At 36.6% G+C, this 20,579-nt stretch overlaps 1 protein-coding gene across 3 annotated transcripts in view; it reads left to right on the forward strand.

The window, feature by feature from the left end:
• The window catches only part of ASPG (asparaginase), a 130,191-nt gene that overhangs the window by 96,572 nt on the left and 13,040 nt on the right, over positions 1–20,579 (forward strand). For all 3 annotated transcript variants that reach the window (XM_074213218.1, XM_074213220.1, XM_074213219.1), the window contains exon 13: positions 10,446–10,532. In XM_074213218.1, the coding sequence (XP_074069319.1) occupies positions 10,446–10,532 (87 nt within the window). The remainder of the gene's footprint in view (positions 1–10,445; positions 10,533–20,579) is intronic.

The following is a 20,579-nucleotide window of genomic DNA, read 5'->3' on the forward strand; positions in this document are numbered from 1 at the left end:
AACTTTTTCTCTCTTACACATACACACACACACACACACACACACACACATGCTTTGATCTGCGAATTAGTATTTTTAAGAGACTACTCTGTGCTAGGTCCAAGGACATAAAATAGAAACAAAAGACATTGTTTACCCTCAAAGGAGTTACAGTCTAATGCAGGAGATGACCTGTAAAGAAATCACATCCAGAGTAGCCTCTCTACAGGATAAATAGGAAATAATTGAAAGAAGAATTAAAAGGGTTTAGAGAAAATTTCCTGGGGGTAATGGAATTTTAGTTGGGTCTTGAAGCTAGGGGTGGGGGCCAATAATGCAGAGGAGGGAGAGTCAAAGAGAAGGCCTCAGAGGTTCAAAGATGTAGTGTCTCCTTTGGAAAAGCCAGGAAGCCAAGGGAACTGGTCTGACGAATGTGTCAACCAATATGCTATTGGTACAATGGAAAGTTAAAAGCAGTCTAAAGGATGATATGTTTTGAATGCCAAACAGAACATTTTTGTATTTGATCCAGGAGGCAATAGGGAACTACTGGTTTATTGAATGGGGGACGGTGGTGACATGATCAGGCCTGTGTTTTAGAAAAATCACTTTAGTGAATGAATGGATTGAAGTAAGGGAAAGACTGGCAGACTCATCAGCAGGCAATAATCTAGGTGTGAGATGATGAAAGCTTGTACCAGAGTGGTGATGGTGTCAGAGTAGAGAATGAGGTGCTTTCAAGAGATGCTACTAAATTGAAATTACAGACCATGGCACCATATTGGATATGGTAGTGGTGGTGAGAGATAGTAAGGAATCCAGAATTGTTCCTAGCTTGCAAGCCATAGGGACTGGGAGGTTGATGTTGCCCTATGCAGGCAGGTGGGGAGTGGGGCAGAGGGTTTAGAAAGATAAATGAATTCTATTTTGGACATGGAATTTAATATGTCTACTGGATATATAATTTGGGATATATGAAGGTAGTTGGAGATTAGAGGTCAACAGAGCACCTGGGACAAGAGAGGAAAATTTTAGAATCTCTAGCATAGATGTGGCAATTAAATCCATGGAAACTTATATGATCCCCAAATGAAGTAGTGTAGAGGTAGAAGAGAAGAGACCCCAGGATAGAACCTGAAAATACACCTGTGGTTAGAAGCCTTGATCTGGAGGAGGAATCAGTAAAGGAGACAGAGAAAGAAGGGTCAGATAGGTCCAAGAAGAAGCAGAAGAGAGTGATGTTTACATACATATGTGTTTCTTTCGAGCCTTAGCAATATCCCTTGAGGTTAGTAATACAAGATTTATTATCTTTATTTTACAGACTGAAACGTATTTTTTTCCTCTTTCACTTTATTTCTCATGAGGTTCTATATTTTTGTGGGGGAGGGGGTATTATGTTTGCTCTTAAACAAGAATATTTTAGCAATGTATAAAGAAATGTGGAGTTTGAAACAGAGACCAAAGACTATTACCTCTATCATATGATTTCTCTCTCATCACTCTCAATTTGGATCAATGTATACTGGGGGAAACAATGTAAAGACTAGGACTGTCTTCTGTGTGGGGTGGGGGGAAAGCAAGATTGGGGGAAAGGTTGTGGAATTTGAAAGAAAGAAAGAAAGAAAGAAAGAAAGAAAGAAAGAAAGAAAGAAAGAAAGAAAGAAAGGAAGAAAGGAAGGAAGGAAGGAAGGAAGGAAGGAAGGAAGGAAGGAAGGAAGGAAGGAAGCAAAACATTTTAAATATTATATTATCTCATTTGCAGTATGCTGAAAACCCTGTACTGCACTTGGAGGTGTTATTATCCTCATTTTATACATGAGGAAACTGAAGCAGATAGAAAAGATAGAAATTAAATGTCCAGGTTCATACAACTAATAAGGGTCTAAATATATATTTGAACTCAGATCTTCCTGACTCCTGACTCCATAACTCTCTTTACTAAACCACCTCACTGCCTCTCAATCAAAGGGATACAAGTCATTGATTCAATACATTTGGTTTAATTTAACAAGTATTTATTAAGCACCTACTTAACCCATCAATGGGTATCACTCATTGACAACTCAACGTGAGTCCTTGAAGAGTTTAACCTAGTTGTGGACATGAAGAATAGAAGCTAATAGATATGATAGAAACAAACTAGAATGTGGTAATTCCATAGGAGCCATCTAGATCAGGAAAAATGTGAGTAAAGATAGAGGATAGGTATAGTTGAAGTTGATTGTTGGAGGAGATGGCATTGTCCCTGAAGAATAGATAGAACTTTGACAGATGGAAATAGGAAGAATTTCTAGGTGCTGAGGCAAATTAAACCACAGTGGCTGGAGCCCTATGATATGTTTTGGAGTCATTCAAGACCAATTTGACTAGAGAATATAGTAACTTGGGGGGTTACAATAGATGATCAGACTGAAAAAGGAGATTGGAGCCTGGCATTCAACATCAGGACAAGAGATTTAGAATTCACTGATTGGCATTGGTGGAAACTATGGAAGGGTTTTGGCAGGGCAGTTTCCTTCTCTGTAATAATCAGCATGTTTCTGCCATTTCTCTACTGCATATAATATTATGGTTTCAAATATATTCTTTTTTATATTAAGGAAAACCTTTTCTATTTCAATATTCTTTAATTTTTAAAACAAATTTACACAGCAGTTGTTCTTTGTTTCCAATGACATAATTATGTATTCATTATTTTTTCCACCTGCTTATATGATTCACTATATGGTTTTCCTATCATTAAACTATCTTTGTATTTGAATTTTAAGTTCTATTTATTAATGATAAATAATTTTTTTTGATGTACAGTGTATTTTTAAAAAATATTTTGGCACCCAAGGTAGCTAATGATCTTGGTTTATGATTTTCTTTCCTAGAAAATTCTTTGTCCACTTAAATGGACAAAACCCTACTTGCTTCCAGGAGTGGGATTATCCTACCAACTTCCTCTTTTTTTTGAAACGGTTTATGTGACATCAGAGTTACTTGTATTTTTAAAACTGTTAAAAATTCTTTTGTGAATCTGTCTTGGCCCAGTTATTATTATTGGTTGTTGTTTTGGTTTTGTTTTTTGTTTTTTGTTTTTTTGGATGGGTAGTCCTTTAAGCTCTCTAATTTCTCTTTCTGAGGTCAGTCTATTTAGGTTATCCATTTCTTGTATTTTGTAAATAATCTTCCATTTCTGAAGAAAATCAAAGCAATCTAGCTATGATCATATGAAAAAAAGTTCTAAATCATTATAGATTAAAGAAATACATATTAAAATGTTACCAATTTATCACTGTCAGATTCACTAACATGATATAAAGGGAAAATGGCAAATGTTGGAAAGGGATAGGGAAAAATTGGAATACTAATGTACTGTTGGTGTACTTGTGAAGTAGTTCAAGAATTCTGGAGAACAATTTGGAACTACATCCAAAGGGCTGTAAAACTGCATACCTCTTGCCCTAGCAATACTACTATATCACAAAGAGCTCAAAGAAAAGGGAAAATAAATTATTTGTACAAAAATATTTATAATAGGGGTGGCTAGGTGGCATGGTGGATAGAGCACCAGCCCTGGAGTCAGGAGTACCTGAGTTCAAATGTGGCCTCAGATACTTAATAATTACCTAGCTGTGTGACCTTAGGCAAGCCACTTAACTCTGTTTGCCTTGCAAAAAAAAAAAACAACAAAAAAAATAAGAAAAAATATTTATAATAGCTTGATTTGTGGCATCAAAGAATTGGAAACCCTAGGGGTATACCATCATTTGGAGAATAACTCAACAAGTTGTGGATATGATTGTGATGGAATAACATTGTGTTATAAGAAATGGGAAAAGTTTCAGAAGCAGGAAAGTCTCAGAAAAACCTGGCAAGACTTATATGAACTGATGCAGAGTAAAGTAATCTGAACCAGGAGAAGATTGTACAAAGTGATAGCAATATTGTGAAGTGATCTACTATAAATGACTTAGCTCTTCTCAGCAATACAATGATTAAGACAATTATGAAAAATGCTATTCACCTCCAGAAGGAGAACTGATGAAATCTGAATACAAATTAAAGTATAATTTTTTTTACTTTCTTTTTCTTCAAGGAAATGTTTTGTATAATATTACATGTATTATTAATATTATTTTACTTGCCTTTTCAATAGGTGGGGAAAGAACTGGAGAGAAGGGAGAAAGTTTGCAACTTAAAAATTTAAAAAGAAAAGAATCCCAAAAATTAATAAATTTTAAGAAGTATTTTTAAATTGAATGTTTAAAAAAGATTTAAAAATATATTAACTTAGCCTTATTTGTGATGATGTGAATAATTTTCTTGGTTACTTATACTCTCATGATCTTCCTTTTCCTATTTTTGGTTTTGTTTATTTGGACTTGCTTTCCCCTTTAAAATTTTTTGTTAAATTGTCTATCAGTTTGAGAGCTAGGATGGAGCAGTGAGGATAAAGTAAAACCAGGAGTCAGAAGTGACCTTAGTTAAAATCCTTTGGTTAAAAGGTGTGTGTGACTTTGGACAAGTTGTCTCTAAATCTGAGTTTATTCCATTATAAAATGAATTTGTTATTATTTTTAATATTTACCTCATGGAAATTGGTTTGAAGAAGACGTTTTACTAACCTTAAAGTTTCTTACAAACATGAGCTATTGTCATTATTTTCATTGAAGTAATTTTAAAATATACTTTGTTAGATTCTTGGGATTTATTCATTTTTTTTTCATTTTCAGTTTCATTTATCTTTCTTTTTCTACTTGGAATGAATATATATCATTGTTTATTGGCTTCTTAAAGTGACCACTCAACTTAGGACATTTCTTTCTCTTTTGTTAACATAAGCATTTAATACTACAAATTTGTCTCTTTTATATGTAGTATCTATTATTGCTGTCTTTGATACAATCTATTGTTTTTATAATTTCCTTTTTAATAGGGAATTATTTAATAAATCATTCTTTAGTTTCTATGTGAGATTAGCTCTTACTCTTTGTACCATTTGGAATTATGGGTTTTATTCCATTATGATCACAGAATTAGTGAACCCTCTATCTTCTATTTTTATCTATGTTTTCTTTCCTTCAATACACTGTCCATTTTTGTTTAGGTTCTATTTATGTTTAAAAAGAAAACTTATTCTTTATTTTTGCCCATTAAATTCTCTATTCATCAACTCTGTTTTATTTAATGCTTTAATCTACACTATAATTTGTCTTGTTCACCTTGGATTTGTCATGTGCTAACAGTGGGATGTTAAAGTTTCCTTCTCGTTGATTTTTCAGCTATTTCTTCTTATTAATTTGTTGTAATTTTACTATGGAAATATAGTGCCTGTGTATTTAACATATAGTCTGATTCTGAATCTAGCCTTTTGGTATAATATAATCTTGTTTATTTCTCTTCATGTTTAACAGTTTAATTCAATTTTATTGTATAATGTGACTTAGAGACAGAATGATAAAATTTAGATCATCCTTTTATTTTTTTATCCTTTGAAGTCTTTCTCTATTAGATATTTCTTATGAATAGAATTCTGGTTTTTAATTCATTTTCTAACTTTATTTTATTTTAGAGTTCATTATATTTACATTAAGCATTATATTTGTTAAGTTTTTCTTTACCTCTAACATTTTTTTCAAGGATTGGAATAAGATATCTATTATTCCTACTGTTATTAACTGAAAATGAATAGATTCAACACAAATATAATTCCTCTTCATAATGCTTAAAATATAAAATTATTTAGCTTGTCTTTATCCTTCATCCAAGATAAGAGTTGTAATTTGGCATTATCCTACCTCTACCCACTTTTACCTCTTATCCCTTTATCTAATATTCTTCCATAACATTTATTAATGTGGTTAATACAATACTCTGTGAGTTTTCATATGGTTATCTTTCTTAGGTATCTGACTGACAATGTATCTCCTCCCTTCCTGGTTTCCCTCCCACTCCTTATATACCAACATTTTAGCGTGGAATTTAAGATTGTCTACTATCTGACTTCCACTTAATTTTCCAGTCTTATTTGATATCATTTCCTTTTATGTACTAGCCAAACTGGAACATTAGTTGTTCTCCAAATTGTCTTTCAGTTTTGTACATTTCCTCAAATCATCCCATTCCTTATATTTGGAATTTGATCTATCTTCAGTTCTGCAACTTGTATCTTTTCTTATCTTACTTCAGTGCTCAGCTTAAGTATATTTTTCCCCCTAACCCTCCAAAGCTTTTCTGAACCTTTCTAGATCTTAGTAAACTCCCTGTCCTTAAAATATTTAATATTATACCCAACTGGATACCTGTTATACATTTCCAGTGAATTATAATCTCCTTGAAGGCAAGAATTATTTTTGTCAATTGTATCCCCAGTGCCTTGTACTTAATATGTATAAACCCTAAGTTAAATGTTTTTACATTCAATCAAATTGAGTTGAATTTGAGAAATGTTAATTGTTGAGCAAGGAAAATAGACCATACTTATCTTTTTGACTTAAAGATTTGGTTTTATGCACTGATTTCCATGAAGTATACATAACTCTGAAAAGTTTATTTCTTGAACATTCTCTTGACTTTACACATTATCCTGAATTTTTCTAGTTAGATAATTTTGGATTCAAAGTTCATGCTAGGGGTGGCTAGGTGGAGCAGTGGATAGAGCACTGACCTTGGAGTCAGGAGTACCTGAGTTCAAATCTGGCCTCAGACACTTAATAATTGCCTAGCCGTGTGGCCTTGGGCAAACCACTTAATCCCATTGCCTTGAAAAATCTAAAAAAACCCAACAAAACAAAAGTTCATGCTTCTTAGTTTTATATATATTTAATGAGAATTTATTAATCACCTACTATATGCTACATATTGTGTTAGGTACTGTGGATACACAGAAAGACAGCAACAAAAAAAATAGAATCCTTGCCCTCAAGGAACTGACATTTGACTCTTCCCTTCCTTGAGGAATATGTTGTGATACCGTTTCATGTTCCTTAGCATATTATTTCTGCCATTTTTCTTGTGCTTGAGGGTTGTATTCCCCCTTATCATTCCAGTGTTAGAATTAAATTACAATTTGTCTAGGAGGCATGACTCAAGATTTTTTTCTCATCAGGATATTGTGGATTCTATTTTTTAATTAATTTTGGAAAGTTTTCTTGAACAATTTTCTGAAATCGAGTGCTTAAACAATTTCATTTTTCTAAGTCTCCTAATTCAGGAGTTTACTCCTATTGACTCTTTTCATTGTCCTTTTCTCATCATCCTCATCCATTCTGAGCAGCAATCATTTCTCCTTTTCCATCTTTCTCTTTTCCCTAAGATAACTTAAAACTTAACTCCTTTTATTGCCTTAAATATTTCTGTCTGTCTTATCTCATTGGGAACTTTGGTGCTTCTAAAAGTTTCTCCAGATCAACACCACACTTTGGTGTTCATATCTATGTTTTACCTGTCCTTGCTTCCATTTCTTGAACATGTATTTGAAATATAGTTAGCCAATTTTCTGATTGTCAGTTTTATGTCAGATGTTTAATTCTTTTGCTTAGAAATTACAAAAGTTTTAACTTTTAAGAAGTTATATAAAAGGGAAGTTTTAAAACGAAAAATGATCCTGACATGATAAAAATATGCCATATTTATGCTAAAATAAAGGGCTTTAAGTCTGTACTATATTTAGGACAAAGATCTATAATATAATTTTCTATAATCTATATTTTTATATTTATATATTATATTATGTTTATAATAATATCTATATTTATATATTTTCTATAATATAGGCCAAAGCCTTATAATATCTTTTTCTCAGTTAGCTATAGGTTTTAAATTGTTTTCTAAATATATTTTGTGGTTTTTAGATTATTTTCATCCATTTTTTTACATAACCATTCATTCATTTATTTGGGGAGTGAGGGGTGAGCTCAGTCTTCCTATCTTCCTGGACTGGAGGTACAGTAGTTATTCATGTTCCCTATCTGACTGTTGATCAGTATGAGAGCTTTGATCACTTCTGTTTCCAAACTGGGCCTCTTCTTAGAAGGAATTTAATGGCTTTTCTGCACCTGGGGGCTCAACATACTGGTGCCAGGCTTGGTTCAGACACTTGATGAATTTAGTTTACTGTGGTCTAGAACTTCTGAGCTAAAGAAATACTCTGACTAAGATTTTCTGGTCGAAGGGACTACTGGCTACTATACCCAACTGCCCATTTACTTCTATAAATATTGATCCTTTTCATTTACATTGTCAGTGTTATTGGCATATAGTTTGGCAAAATAGCTCCTTGTGCTTTATTTTATCTTCATTGGCTGTGAATTCATCCTTTTCAATTTTGATCCAAGTAATTTGATTTTCTTTTTAAATTCAAATGTAGCCAGTGATGTATCTATTTTATTGTTTTTTTTTCCAAAAGAACAATTCCTAGGTTTATTAGTTACATGGTTTTCTTAACTTTCAATTTTATTAGTCTCTCCTTTAATTTTCAAGATTTTTATTTTGGTGTTTAATTGGAGGTTTTAAATTTGATGCTTTTAGAACCCATTTGCTTATGTAATTTATTTTAAGCAATGGGGCTGTATGTCGGGTTTCTTCTTTTGAACAGGAAGAAACCAGTTATCAGAATCTTCACTTATGTTTCTTGATTTATAAGTTTAAAAGTTTTATATGTATATGTGTGTGTGTGTGTGTTTATAAAAATCTAGCCCTGTGTATTCAGATCAGTCACTTTAGAGAGCTTGATCTGTTCTTCCTTATTAGAATTGTTTCTTTAATTGAAGAACTATTAAGAGTATCACTTTAGGGGCGGCTAGGTGGCGCAGTGGATAAAGCACCGACCCTGGAGTCAGGAGTACCTGGGTTCAAATTCGGTCTCAGACACTTAATAATTACCTAGCCGTGTGGCCTTGGGCAAGCCACTTAATCCCATTTGCCTTGCAAAAACCTAAAAATCAAAACAAAAGAGTATCACTTTTGAAGGCTTTGCCATTCCTTTAAAGATTATTTTAGGTAATACAGTTTTGCCTAAGTACCTTTTGAAACCTACTATCAAAAATCCTAAAGAATCTAACTTTGCTTCTCCTTTTCTACCACAAATCCCAGGATGGAATGGATGCTTTCCTCCCAAGTTTATGACATTCTTACTTTAGAACTAGTTGTACCTTATTGATTAGAACTGAATTTATGGTGGTAATTTTTGCTGTTATCTTTTGAAAACTAAAATCATACTTAAGGCAAGACAAGAATTCATTAGTTGTTCTGGTTACTCTATTCTGTAATTTTTTTTTTTTTTGGTTGCTCTATTCTGAAAGAGAGAGAGGGAGAGAGAAGGAGAGCTCTACTAAAGTCTGGATGATTGAAGGCTCTCATCACTTCTATATCATGCTTTCATGTCAGACTTATGATTGTTTCCTAAACAATTCATCCTTTTCCTCCTGCCTAAGTAGTCTCTGGCATACTCTTACAATAATGAATACATTTAAAAATAAGTATATTAACCCAAGATAATTATCTGTGAAGTTATTCCTTAGGAAGATCCTTGATCCTTGGAAGGGGCCATAGTTTCTTGTCTAGCAGAGGACAAGAAGAATCCAAGTAATGATCATAGTGATATAGATTTGGAGCTGGAAGGAACCCCAGAGGTTATCTGGTCTAAATTTCTTGGTTTATAGATTAGGAAACGAAGACCCAGAGAGATGAAATGATTTGCACAAGGGCAATAGCTAGTAGGTAGTAGAGGTGGGATTTGAATATAGAACTTTCTAATTCTAAATCCAGGATTCTTTCCACTGAATATATCATTTCCTCATTTTAGAAAGAACATTAATTGAAACTGTTAGCATGGAAGCAATGTGATGTCAGCAGCTTTCCCAATGGACTTTGAGGAGCCCAAAAAACTTCATTGCAATTCTTTTGACATAGGCTTTAGGAACCCCAGAGTATTCTCATCAAGTTCCTGAGAGTTCTGAGGCAGGAGATCATCTGTTGCCTTGGTAAACTTCTGCATAGGGCCACTGAGCAGCTAACAGGTGTTCTGAGGAGTGTAACCAGATCATGAAGAAACCAGAGGACATGTGATATGAGAATGTTTCTCAGTTCTTTCTCTGGAGTAGCATTTTTTTTTATCATCAGTCCTTGGAATTGTCATAGATCATTGTCTTGATCAGAGTAGCTAAATCTTTCACAGTTGGTTATTGTTACCATAATGTAGTTAGTATGCATTGGTCTCCTGGTTCTGCTTATTTCACTTTGTATCAGTTCATATAAGTCTTCCCAGGTTTTTCTGAACCCATTCCCCTCGTCATTTCTTATTGCATAATAGTGCTCCATCACAATGACATAAAACATTTTGTTCATCCAGTTCCTTAACTGATGGACATCCCTTCAATTTCCAGTTGTTTGCCACCACAAAAAAATCTGCTGTAAATATTTTTGTTCATATAAGTCCTTTTCTTTTTTTTTTTTTTTTTTTTTTTTGGTCTCAGGCACAGAGATGTCATCCAGATCCTCAAGGATGCAGGTGCTCAACTGTCTCCTCAGGAGCTTCAGGGTACTGGGACAGAGCTCTGCAGGTAAGAGACACTGGCCAGATTCCCTAGGTTGCCCCCCCCCACTCCCAGCCCCCCATTAGGACTGCCAAGACTTAGCCAAGATGGCAATCTTAGTTCCTACAGGGAACATCTAGTAGGATTTGTTCTAGATAGACTGACTCCCTCAGGAAAATTTAAGGGCGAAAGATGAGTTTTCTTGAAAAAAAGAGAAACCCTTTCTTAGGGATATGATGACCTGTTCTATTTTCCTTTGGAGGTTCACAGAAATTAAGTCCTTATGAACTCCTTCATTTCCTTCTTGAATTCCAGATATGGTTCATTGAATATAGATAGAGAACATAAAACCTGTGTGATCTGAGACTTGGGTTCAAGATCTTGCTCTGACACTAACTTACTATATCAACACTGAGCAAATCTATTCTTTTCTGAATTTGAATGACTCTCTCTGTAAAATGGAGTTGGACTAGAAAAATTGTAATATCCATTCAGGCTCTGACATTCTATATTTTTGTGGAGTTTACAGGTCTGAAATTTTATAAATTATGATTATGAAGCTCCTTTTTTAAAAAAAATTATTTTTCCAACTACATGTGAAGATAATTTTCAAAATCCATTTTTTAGGGACAGCTAGGTGGCACAATGGTTAGAGCACCAGCCCTGGAGTCAGGAGTACCTGAGTTCAAATCTGGCCATCAGAAACTTAATAATTACCTAGCTGTGTGGACCTGGGCAAGCCACTTAACCCCATTTGCCTTGCAAAAAACCTAAAAAAAAATCAATTTTTTTATTATGATCTTGAGTTCCACACTTTCCTCTCTCCCTCTCTTCCTTCAATAAAAATATGACTTTATTATACATGTTTCCCTATTAGTCATGTTGTTAAAGAATCAGAATAAAAGGGGGAAAAGCATAAGACATAAAACAAATTTTTAAAACTGAAAATAGTATGCTTTGGTCTGTATTCAGACTCCATAGTTCCTTCTCTGGATGTGGATGACATTTTACATTGTGTCTATAATTATTTTTGATCATTTTACTATTGAGAATATCTAAGTCCTTCATAGCTGATCATCACACAATGTTGCTATTTATGTACAATGTTAGTGTACAATGATCTCCTGGTTCTGCTCACTTCACTCAACATCAGTTCATGCAATGCTTTCCAGGCTTTCCTGAAGTCCTCCCATTTATGATTTTTTACAGAACACTAGTACTCCGCATTCATGTACCACAATTTGTTCAGCCATTCCCCAGTCAATTGGCATGCCATCAATTTTCAGTTCTTTGCCACTAAAAAAACTGCTATAAATATTTTTGTACACGTGTGCCTTTTTTTTTTTATTTTTATGATTTCTTTGGGATACAGCCTAGTAACAGTTTGGCTGGATTGAAGGGTATGCACAGTTATATTGTCCTTTAGGTATAGTTCCAAATTGCTCTCTAGACTGGAGGGATCCATTCACAACTCCACCAATAATGCATTAGTGTCCCAAATTTTCCATGTCCCTTCCAACACTCTTATCATTTTCCTTTTTTTGACATATTGACCAATCGGATAGATGTGAGATGCATTTCTCTGTGGTTCCTTTTGACACTATTCATGCTAAAACCCTTCCAACACTGACATTTTACATTTTTTAGTTCTAAAACTCCTTCCAACTGGGACATTCTATTGTATATTCTATTTTTTAAGGCCTTTTTGCAAATCTAAAGTTCTCTGCTTCTGTGTTAGAACCTAGGAATATCTTTTGATTGAAGAGACTTCGGTTTTAGTGGATTCTGAACCCTGATGGTCTGGGTAGAGCAAAACAGAGCTAGTGTGTGAGCCTGTTGTCCATAAGCCTAGTTAATGCTGTGATGAAGAGGTAATGTCCTGTGGTGGGAAAAATATTATTTTAGACTTCGTTCAAGGGAGAGGAGTTCAAATCTTGATTATGATTTTTATTATGGCCTTGGATAAATATCCAAAATAAAAAAACAAAGAATCATATATGTAGAGTCAGAAAATACCTTTAAAATCATCTAATCCCCCTCACTTGAAGGTTAGTGGGACAGTGAATATAGTGTTGGACTTAGAATCAGGAAGATCTGATCTCAAACCCAGTCTCAGACATTTAGTAGGTGCTGCCAACTAACCTATATCGATCTCAGTTTACTCAACTGTGATTTGAATAATGATAGCACCTACTAGGCACAGTATCTTTTTTTTTTGTTTATTTATTTTTTGTTTTTATTATTATTTATTATTAAATTTATTATTTTTTTGATTATTTATTTTATATACATAAACCCCCCCTGGGCCCCAGAAAGATGAGAAACCTCAAGAATAGTGAGAGATAGAAAAAAGTATGCTTCAGTTCATATTCTAATGGCTCTGTCTCTGGGATGATTGCCTTCTTATTTTTTCATTTTTTTTTCAGTTAGTATCTTTTTAAATATTTATTCTCATTTTGTACAAATAATGTTTTTTATACATTAATAACATTCTTGTTTAACAGTAAACAAAATACCCCCTCCCCCAAAAAAATATAGAATCACTTGAGCGATAAAGTAAAGGGGAGAGAAAGAAATTAAAATTAAAAAATAATAGTAATAATTGTAGGTATGGCCAGGTGGTGCAATGGACAGAGCACCAGCCCTGGAGCCAGGAGCACCCAAGCCCATACACCCAACAATCACCCAGCTGTGTGACACGCAAGCCACCCCAACCCCACTGCCCTGAAAAAACCAAAAAACCAAAAAAAAAAAGACCCAAAATAAAATAAAATAGTAATAATAGTAGAGGTGGCTGGGTGACAGACAGAGCATTGGCCCTTGAGCCAGGAGCACCAAGGTCCAAATCTGGCCTCAGACACCCAACGGTCACCCTGCTATGTGGCCCTAGGAAGGCCACCCAGCCCCATTTGCCCTGCACCCCCCCCCAAAATAACAATAACAAAAAATGTGCTTCAGTCTTTGTTCCAACACCAACAACTCTGTTGTGGGTGGATCACATTCTTTATGATAAGTCCATCACAAAAGTTACTTCCATATTTTTCCACCATTGCCATTGCTGATTGCAACTCCCTCCTAAGACACGATCTGCTCTTGTCGCCATCTTGGCTCCACCCCCCATTGCCTTCTTTATCATGAGTTCACCAGAAAAGTTGCTTCAATATTTTTTCCAACAGTTGCTATAACTAGCTGTATTTCACTCCACTCTAATCCTCCCCACTCTCATTTATTCTATTCTATCTCTCCTTTCGCCCTGTTCCTGTTCAAAAGTGTGTTGTATCTTAGTACCCTCTCCCATGATCTTCCTTCTCTTCTATCACCTACTCCCCCCTTCCCTTCCCCATTCCCCCTTATCCCATCCCTTTCCTTTCATTTCTCTCTAGGGTAAAATAGACTTATATACCCCCTAAGTGTGTATGTTATTTCCTCTCTGAGCCATTTCTGATGAGAATGAAGGCTCACTCATTCCCCCTCTCCTTCTCTCATTCCACTCCATTGTAAAAGCTTCTTCTTGACTCTTATGTTAAATATCTTAGCCCTTTCTTCCTCTCTTTTCTCTTTCTCCCAGTACTTTCCTTTATCACCCATTGACTCCATCTTTTTACTGTATTATACCATTATATTCAGCTCCTTCCTGTGCCTTATCTATATATGCTCCTTCTAACTGCTCTTATGAATTAGAAGGTTCATATGAGTTATCAGTGTCTTCTTCCCATGCAGGAATACCTGCAGTTCAACATCATTAAGTTCCTCATAGTTAGTTCTTCTCACCCTCTCTATGTTTCATTTGAATCCTGTACTTGGAGATCAAACTTTCTGTCCATCTCTGGTTGTTTCAATAGGAAATTTTGAATGTCTCCTGTTTCATTGAAAGTCCATCTTTTCCCTTGAAAGGGAATGTTCAGTTTTGCTGGGCAGTTGATTCTTGGTTGTAAACCAAGATCTTTTGCCTTGCAGAATATCATCTTCCAAGCCCTATGAAACCTTAATATAGATGCTGCCAGATCCTGTGTAATCATGACTGTAGAGCCATGGTAGTTGAATTGCTTGTTTCTGGCAACTGTTAGTATTTTCTCTTTGACTTGGGAGTTTGGGAATTTGGCTATAATATTCCTGGAAATTTTTCTTTTGGGATCTCTTTCAGGAGGTAATTGGTGAATTCCCTCAATTTCTATTTTTACCTTCTGCTTCTAGGATTTCAGAGCAATTTTGCTAGATTATTAATTTTTTTTTTTTTGGTTTTTGCAAGGCAAATGGGGTTAAGTGGCTTGCCCAAGGGCACACAGCTAGGTAATTATTAAGTGTCTGAGGCCAGATTTGAACTCAGGTACTCCTAACTCCAGGGCCAGTGCTCTATCCACTGCACTACCTAGCTGCCCCTTATTTCTTGAAAAATGAAGTGTAGGCTCCTTTCCTGGTCATGATTTTCAAGTATCCCAGTAATTTTAAAATGATCTTTTCTGGATCTGTTTTCAAGGTCAGTTGTTTTTCCAATGAGATATTTCACATTTTCTTCTAATTTTTGGTTTTTTGGGTACAGTTTTATTTCTTCCTCGGTTCTTGCAAAGTCATCCACTTCCTTTAGTTCCATTCTGCATTTGAAGGAGTTATTTTCTTCAGAGAGCTTTTTTATTCCTTTTCCAGCTGGTGAATTCAGCTTCTCTTATTTGCCTTTTGTGTTGCTTTTTCCATTTGGCCTAAACTGGTTTTTAACATATTATTTTCTTAAATTTTTTTTGTATTTCTTTCACCAAGCTGTTGACTTGGTTTTCATGATTTATGTGCATCGCTCTCATTTCTCCTCCCAATTTTTCCTCTACCTCCCTTAATTGCTTTTCAAAGTCTTTTTTTGAGCTCATCCATAGCTTTTGCCCATTTTGTATTTCTCTTGGAGGTTTTGGATACTGAAGCTTAAACTTTGTCATCTTCTGAGTATGTATTGTGGTCCTCCATGGGACCAAAGTAATTTTCTATGGGAAGATTCTTCTTTTTCTGTTGTTCATTTGTTCCTTTCCTCAGCCTATGAATGATTTACTGCACTTCCAAGGTTTTGGGGGAAAATCTACAGGGACCTTAATTCTTCCAAGGTCTTATGGGAGGCTCTGACTGCTCTCTTGCTTGTGTTCAGGCTCTCCCCTCTGCCCTGGAGATGTGAGGAGGGTCCCTGCTCAGCTATGGTGGTAGTGTAGGGGCCCAGACTGTAACTTGGATCTGAGTGCAGGCAAACAGCTGATTCTTTGAAGAGAGACTTTCACAGTCTCCCTGAACCCCCTTACCATCTGTGGCCTGCACTCTGGAGGTACAGGCTGGCTTCCTTGATTCTCTCTGCAGGTTCTCACCACAGGACCACTTTGAGGCCAGTGGTCCACTCTGGTGTGGCAGAGTTCTCTCACCACCCCTTCCAGCTGTCCCCAGTGATCCCTGGGCCAAGAGATCTGGAAACCACCTCCTTTGCCATGACCCAGGTGCCCAGCCTGGCTGTGCTGCACTGCAGCTCTTTCCAAGAGCCTCCAGTTCTGTTGAAACAGACCTTTCCTGTGGAACTTCTAAGTTGTCTTGGGCTGGGAAATTGTGTCACTCAGCCTTTCTGTGAGTTTTGCCTCTCTAAATTTTGGCTAGAGTCAGAATTTGACAGCTTTTGGAGTTTTTTGGAGGAATGAGTTTCTGGGAATTCCTGCCTTCATGCTGTCATTTTGGCTCTGCCCCTTGGCACAGTAACTTGCTCTTCATCTTTACTTCTTCCTTCCCTTTCCTCTTTCCTTTTTCCTTCCATTCCTCTTTTCTCCCTCTCTCCCTCCCTCCTTCCCTCCCTCCCTCCCTTCCTTCCTTCCTTCCTTCCTTCCTTCTTTCCTTCCTTCCTTCCTACCTACTTTCCTTCCTTTCCTTTCTCTCTCTCCCTCCTTCATTTTCCAGATGAGAAAATTAAAAAAAAACCTAAGGCTCCTAAGTGAAGTGACAGTTAACGAAGACAGTATTGGGACTCAGGTCTTCTGACCTAACATCCAAGAGTCTTTCTATTGGACTGGAAAAGGTGATATTGCTGCTATTAGACCTTGCCTCTCATCCAGGGCCCTCCTCATATTTTTCAAACTTTTGGGGTTATGGGATGTCATATGGCAAAGGTTAGAGTCAAGAACTCTTCTTAACTGGAAGCTCACACTACCATTGACTCTTGAATCTTAGATCCAATCTGCTTAAACCCTTTCCTTTACAGATGAGGGAACTGAAAGTCAGAGATGGCAAAGAAAACATCCAAAGTGACAAACGTAGGAAGTTGCAAAGCTATGAAAATTACCCCAGATTTTCAAGACTCAAAAGCCAATTCTTTCTGAATTGCATAGCAAGGTTCCCTGCCCCTTTCTCAAGTCTTAGGAAAATAAACTTCCCCTCCTTTTGTTGCCCCAACTTACAGAATTTTCAAGTAGAGAATGTAGCAACTTCAGAGAGAAAATGGTGGGTGGGAGAATGGTTTCCTGGGATAGACCTGCCCAGCACCTTCCCCCTCTGACTTTAATGCAACCTCACCCACCTGTTGTTTCACCCTCCTGCCCAGGGCACTCCCCAAAATACATTCTTCATTGAGGAGAAGATGGCCCTGGACTAGGGCTTAGATAGTCCCTGTAAAACCTGTCTAACTGGGGAGAGAATTAGGGTGAGGGAAAGATGAAACAGAGAAGAACAAGATAAAGGAAAGAGTGATGAGACATGTATAAGCAAGATGAAACAGAAGAGAAAGGGGAGAGGAAGAGGTAGAGGGGCTGAAGGAGAGAGAAGAGAGGGGAAAAATAAAGAACAAGATGAGTGGGAGAGAGGAAAGATAATAGGAGAGAAAAAGATAATAGAGGGAGAAAGATACCTGAGAGTGAGAATAGAATGAAAAAGAATGAAAAATAAAAAGAAAGATGACAGTGGGAAAAAGAAATTAAAAGAAGAGAAAGAGAGTCAAAGGAACTTGGACCCAAAGGAAAATCTGGAAGGCAGTGAATATAGTGTAGGAAATATCTAGGGATTGATAGATTTCCTGTAGGGTCCAAAGAAGTAGTCAATTCTGGGAAAAGTTGTGAAGCCTGTGATAAAGCTGCTCTTGGATGGTTCCCTTTTTCCATTATGCCATTCCCATAGAGCAGATTTTTAACATTCACTCTCTTCTGGGTCCCATCCCTATAGAATGATCCATCAGCATTTGTAGAAGTCTTATAAATTAAATACGTTTAGGATGGTGATGATAAGCCTTTAGATACAAGGAAACCTTCTCTTCTGTCTTTCCCTGGCATCTACATTAATGTGGATAAATCTTCTAAACCTTTTTGGACACGTTTCTCCCAGAACCTGCCCTTCACATCCTACTTTCTATCTGATGCTCCATCAAGACCTTCCCTCCCAAGGTTAGAGAGATAGTTGGCAGGTGATGCTAGACTCCATCCAGTCTCTTAAAGTGATCGAGGACTTGGGGCAACTGAGTCAACTGGTCAATCAGTCAGTGAAGGTTGACTGACTGTCTCCTTGCTTCCTCCTTCACCTTGGGAAGCTTAATTGACCTCAAGTCTTAATATCTTAGGGATAGAAGGAATCTCACAAGGTTCAAAGATTTAGATCTGGAAGGAACCTCAAATAGTATCCAGTTCATCCTTTAAAAGAAACAGAAACCTTTCTCCTGTATCTCCTTCAAGAAAAGTGCTCTATTCCCTCCTTGAAGACATCTAATAAAGACATCCTTTATCAAGGCAGAATACTCAGGGCAGCCAGGTGGCACAGTGGATAGAACATTGACCCTAGAGTCAGGGGGACCTGAGCTTAAATCTGGCCTTAATCCCATTGCCTTGCAAAAAAAAAGCCAGATTAATAGAAAGTTTTTTTGCATAGAGAGCCAAAATCTGCCTTTGTAACTTCTACACATTACCTCTCCTTCTATGCTATGGGAGGAGTGTGTGGGATGTTCAGGGAGCACTAGATCTCTGGTGTGAGGGCTTGCCTAGCCCTTTTCAGGGCTACTCAGTCACCTGTGGTGCCCACCTGTCAACCAACTTTCACCTATGGCTCCAAGAAACTATAGTATGTACAGAGGCCACAACCTTGACGGGTGGACTAAACCAGATTGAAGATAAGACTTCTGTCAATAAGTTCGGGGGATGTTTACCCCAAGAATGTGAAATGGGAAGGTGAGAAGAACTTGTTCCAAAGGCCATGATGGAGGCTAAATGTGTGACCCTTAGATCTTGGTCAGATATCAAAGATATCAAGGTCATCTTCTGCACCAGTCATCCTGACTTTTGTCTTGACACTGGACTTTGATGACTCTGGAAGAGATAGTGAGGCTGACAATTTTGTGCAACTTTGCTTCGCTTCAGTCCAACTCATGTGCAAATCAAGACATCATCCTTATAATGTCAATGGTCCTTTTCAAAAATGAAGGATGAATTACAACCCTGTGGGATTAAGGGAATAAATTTCAATCCTACAAATACTTGAAGACAGCAATCATCTCATTTCTTCCATCACTCTCCTTATGTGACATAGCTTCCAGTCCCCTCTTCATTCTGGTAATCATCACTCCAATTTGACAGTACCATAAAAATATGGTACCCAGAACTGAATACAGATCATAGCTGTGGTCTGACCAAGGAAGAAGAGAGCAAGACTTAGGTTACAGAAATGGTTACTGAGGATCAAGTTGGGGGTCACAAAGCAAATGAGTACCAGTGTCAAGACCTGAGTCTCCTCACATCAGGTCAAGGCTCTTCTGTTACATTATATTCAACCTTTAGAGAAATAATAATGACCACAATAGTTAGCATATATAGAGAGCACTTTAAGGTTTGTAAAAACACTTTACAAATATTATTTTATTTCATTCTAATGGGAGCCCAGACAGTTAAATGTCATTTTGTAGATGAGGAAATTGAGACAGATGGGGGTTATGGCTTGCCCAGGGTCACAAAGCTATTAAATGTGTGAGGTGAGATTTGAATTCAAAACTTTCTAACTCCATGTCCAGCTCTCTTTTCACTTTGCCACTTAGCTTCTTCACTGATCTCCCATGTTTTCCTAAATTCCCTCCTACTGAAATCCTGAAGGAAAGAAAAAAAAGAGGGAGAAGATCTTTAGGTATTCAAATTCTAGAAGTACTCAAGTGACATCCTCTTCCCAGCCCTTGGGTTTCTAGCTAAAACAATGGTAACAATTGAAATGGTCTAGAGTTGTCATCTAGAGAATGTATGTGGGTGCTGGGAGTTGGGGGGTGGTTGTCTCTGAGAGGATAACTAATTTCATTGGATCATAGAGATGATTGTCTCATGAGAGACAATGAAGCCTTTTAGATAAGCCTGCTTTAAAATCAGGTAGACCTATTTTTAGGTCCTTTCTGTGACACATACTGACTTTGATCTTGGGAAAGTTATTTGCAATGATTAAAGCATCTCTCTAAGACTAAATTGCAGAACCACTGCAGGCCTGCATTGGGAGAATGGGGTTTCCTCAATGAAGGTTCCCTAACTAATGAACTCACAGATCCACACATTTCCCCCTCTACCAAAAGATAGATGAATTTGAGTCTGGAAAGGGATTTAGGGATTATTTAGTCCAATCCTATAATTTTACCAATGAGGAAACTGAGACCCAGAGAGATTAGATACCTAAGAGCAAGTACCTGAACTGGAATTTGAAGCCAGGACATTCTAAATTAAAATTCAACTTTCTTTATATTATGCCACACATTTCATTTAGAAGTCTCTGTTGCACATAAATTAATTGAAAAAGCTTAGATCCAGACACTAAAGACTTAACTTGATTATTAGATCTCAAAGCTACATGAAGTCAGTTGGTCTAGTCTTCTTTTTTCAAGTTTTCTTTTCCATTTGATAGAGAAGATCAAAAGTCCAGAGGGGGCTTTGAGGGCATAACATAGTAGAAAGAATTGTGGACTTGAATTGAGATAGAGACTATAGGTGTGTGTTTTATCAATGACCTTGACGTACTGGGTTACCTTGAGCAAATCCTTTCCCCTCACCAGTTTCCTTCTCTATAAAATGGAAGTTGAATTTCACAGTCTCTAAGGACATTTCCAGATCTAAGCTT

Source organism: Macrotis lagotis, chromosome 1 (assembly GCF_037893015.1).
Source record: "Macrotis lagotis isolate mMagLag1 chromosome 1, bilby.v1.9.chrom.fasta, whole genome shotgun sequence".
Taxonomy (NCBI): Eukaryota; Metazoa; Chordata; class Mammalia; order Peramelemorphia; family Peramelidae; genus Macrotis; species Macrotis lagotis.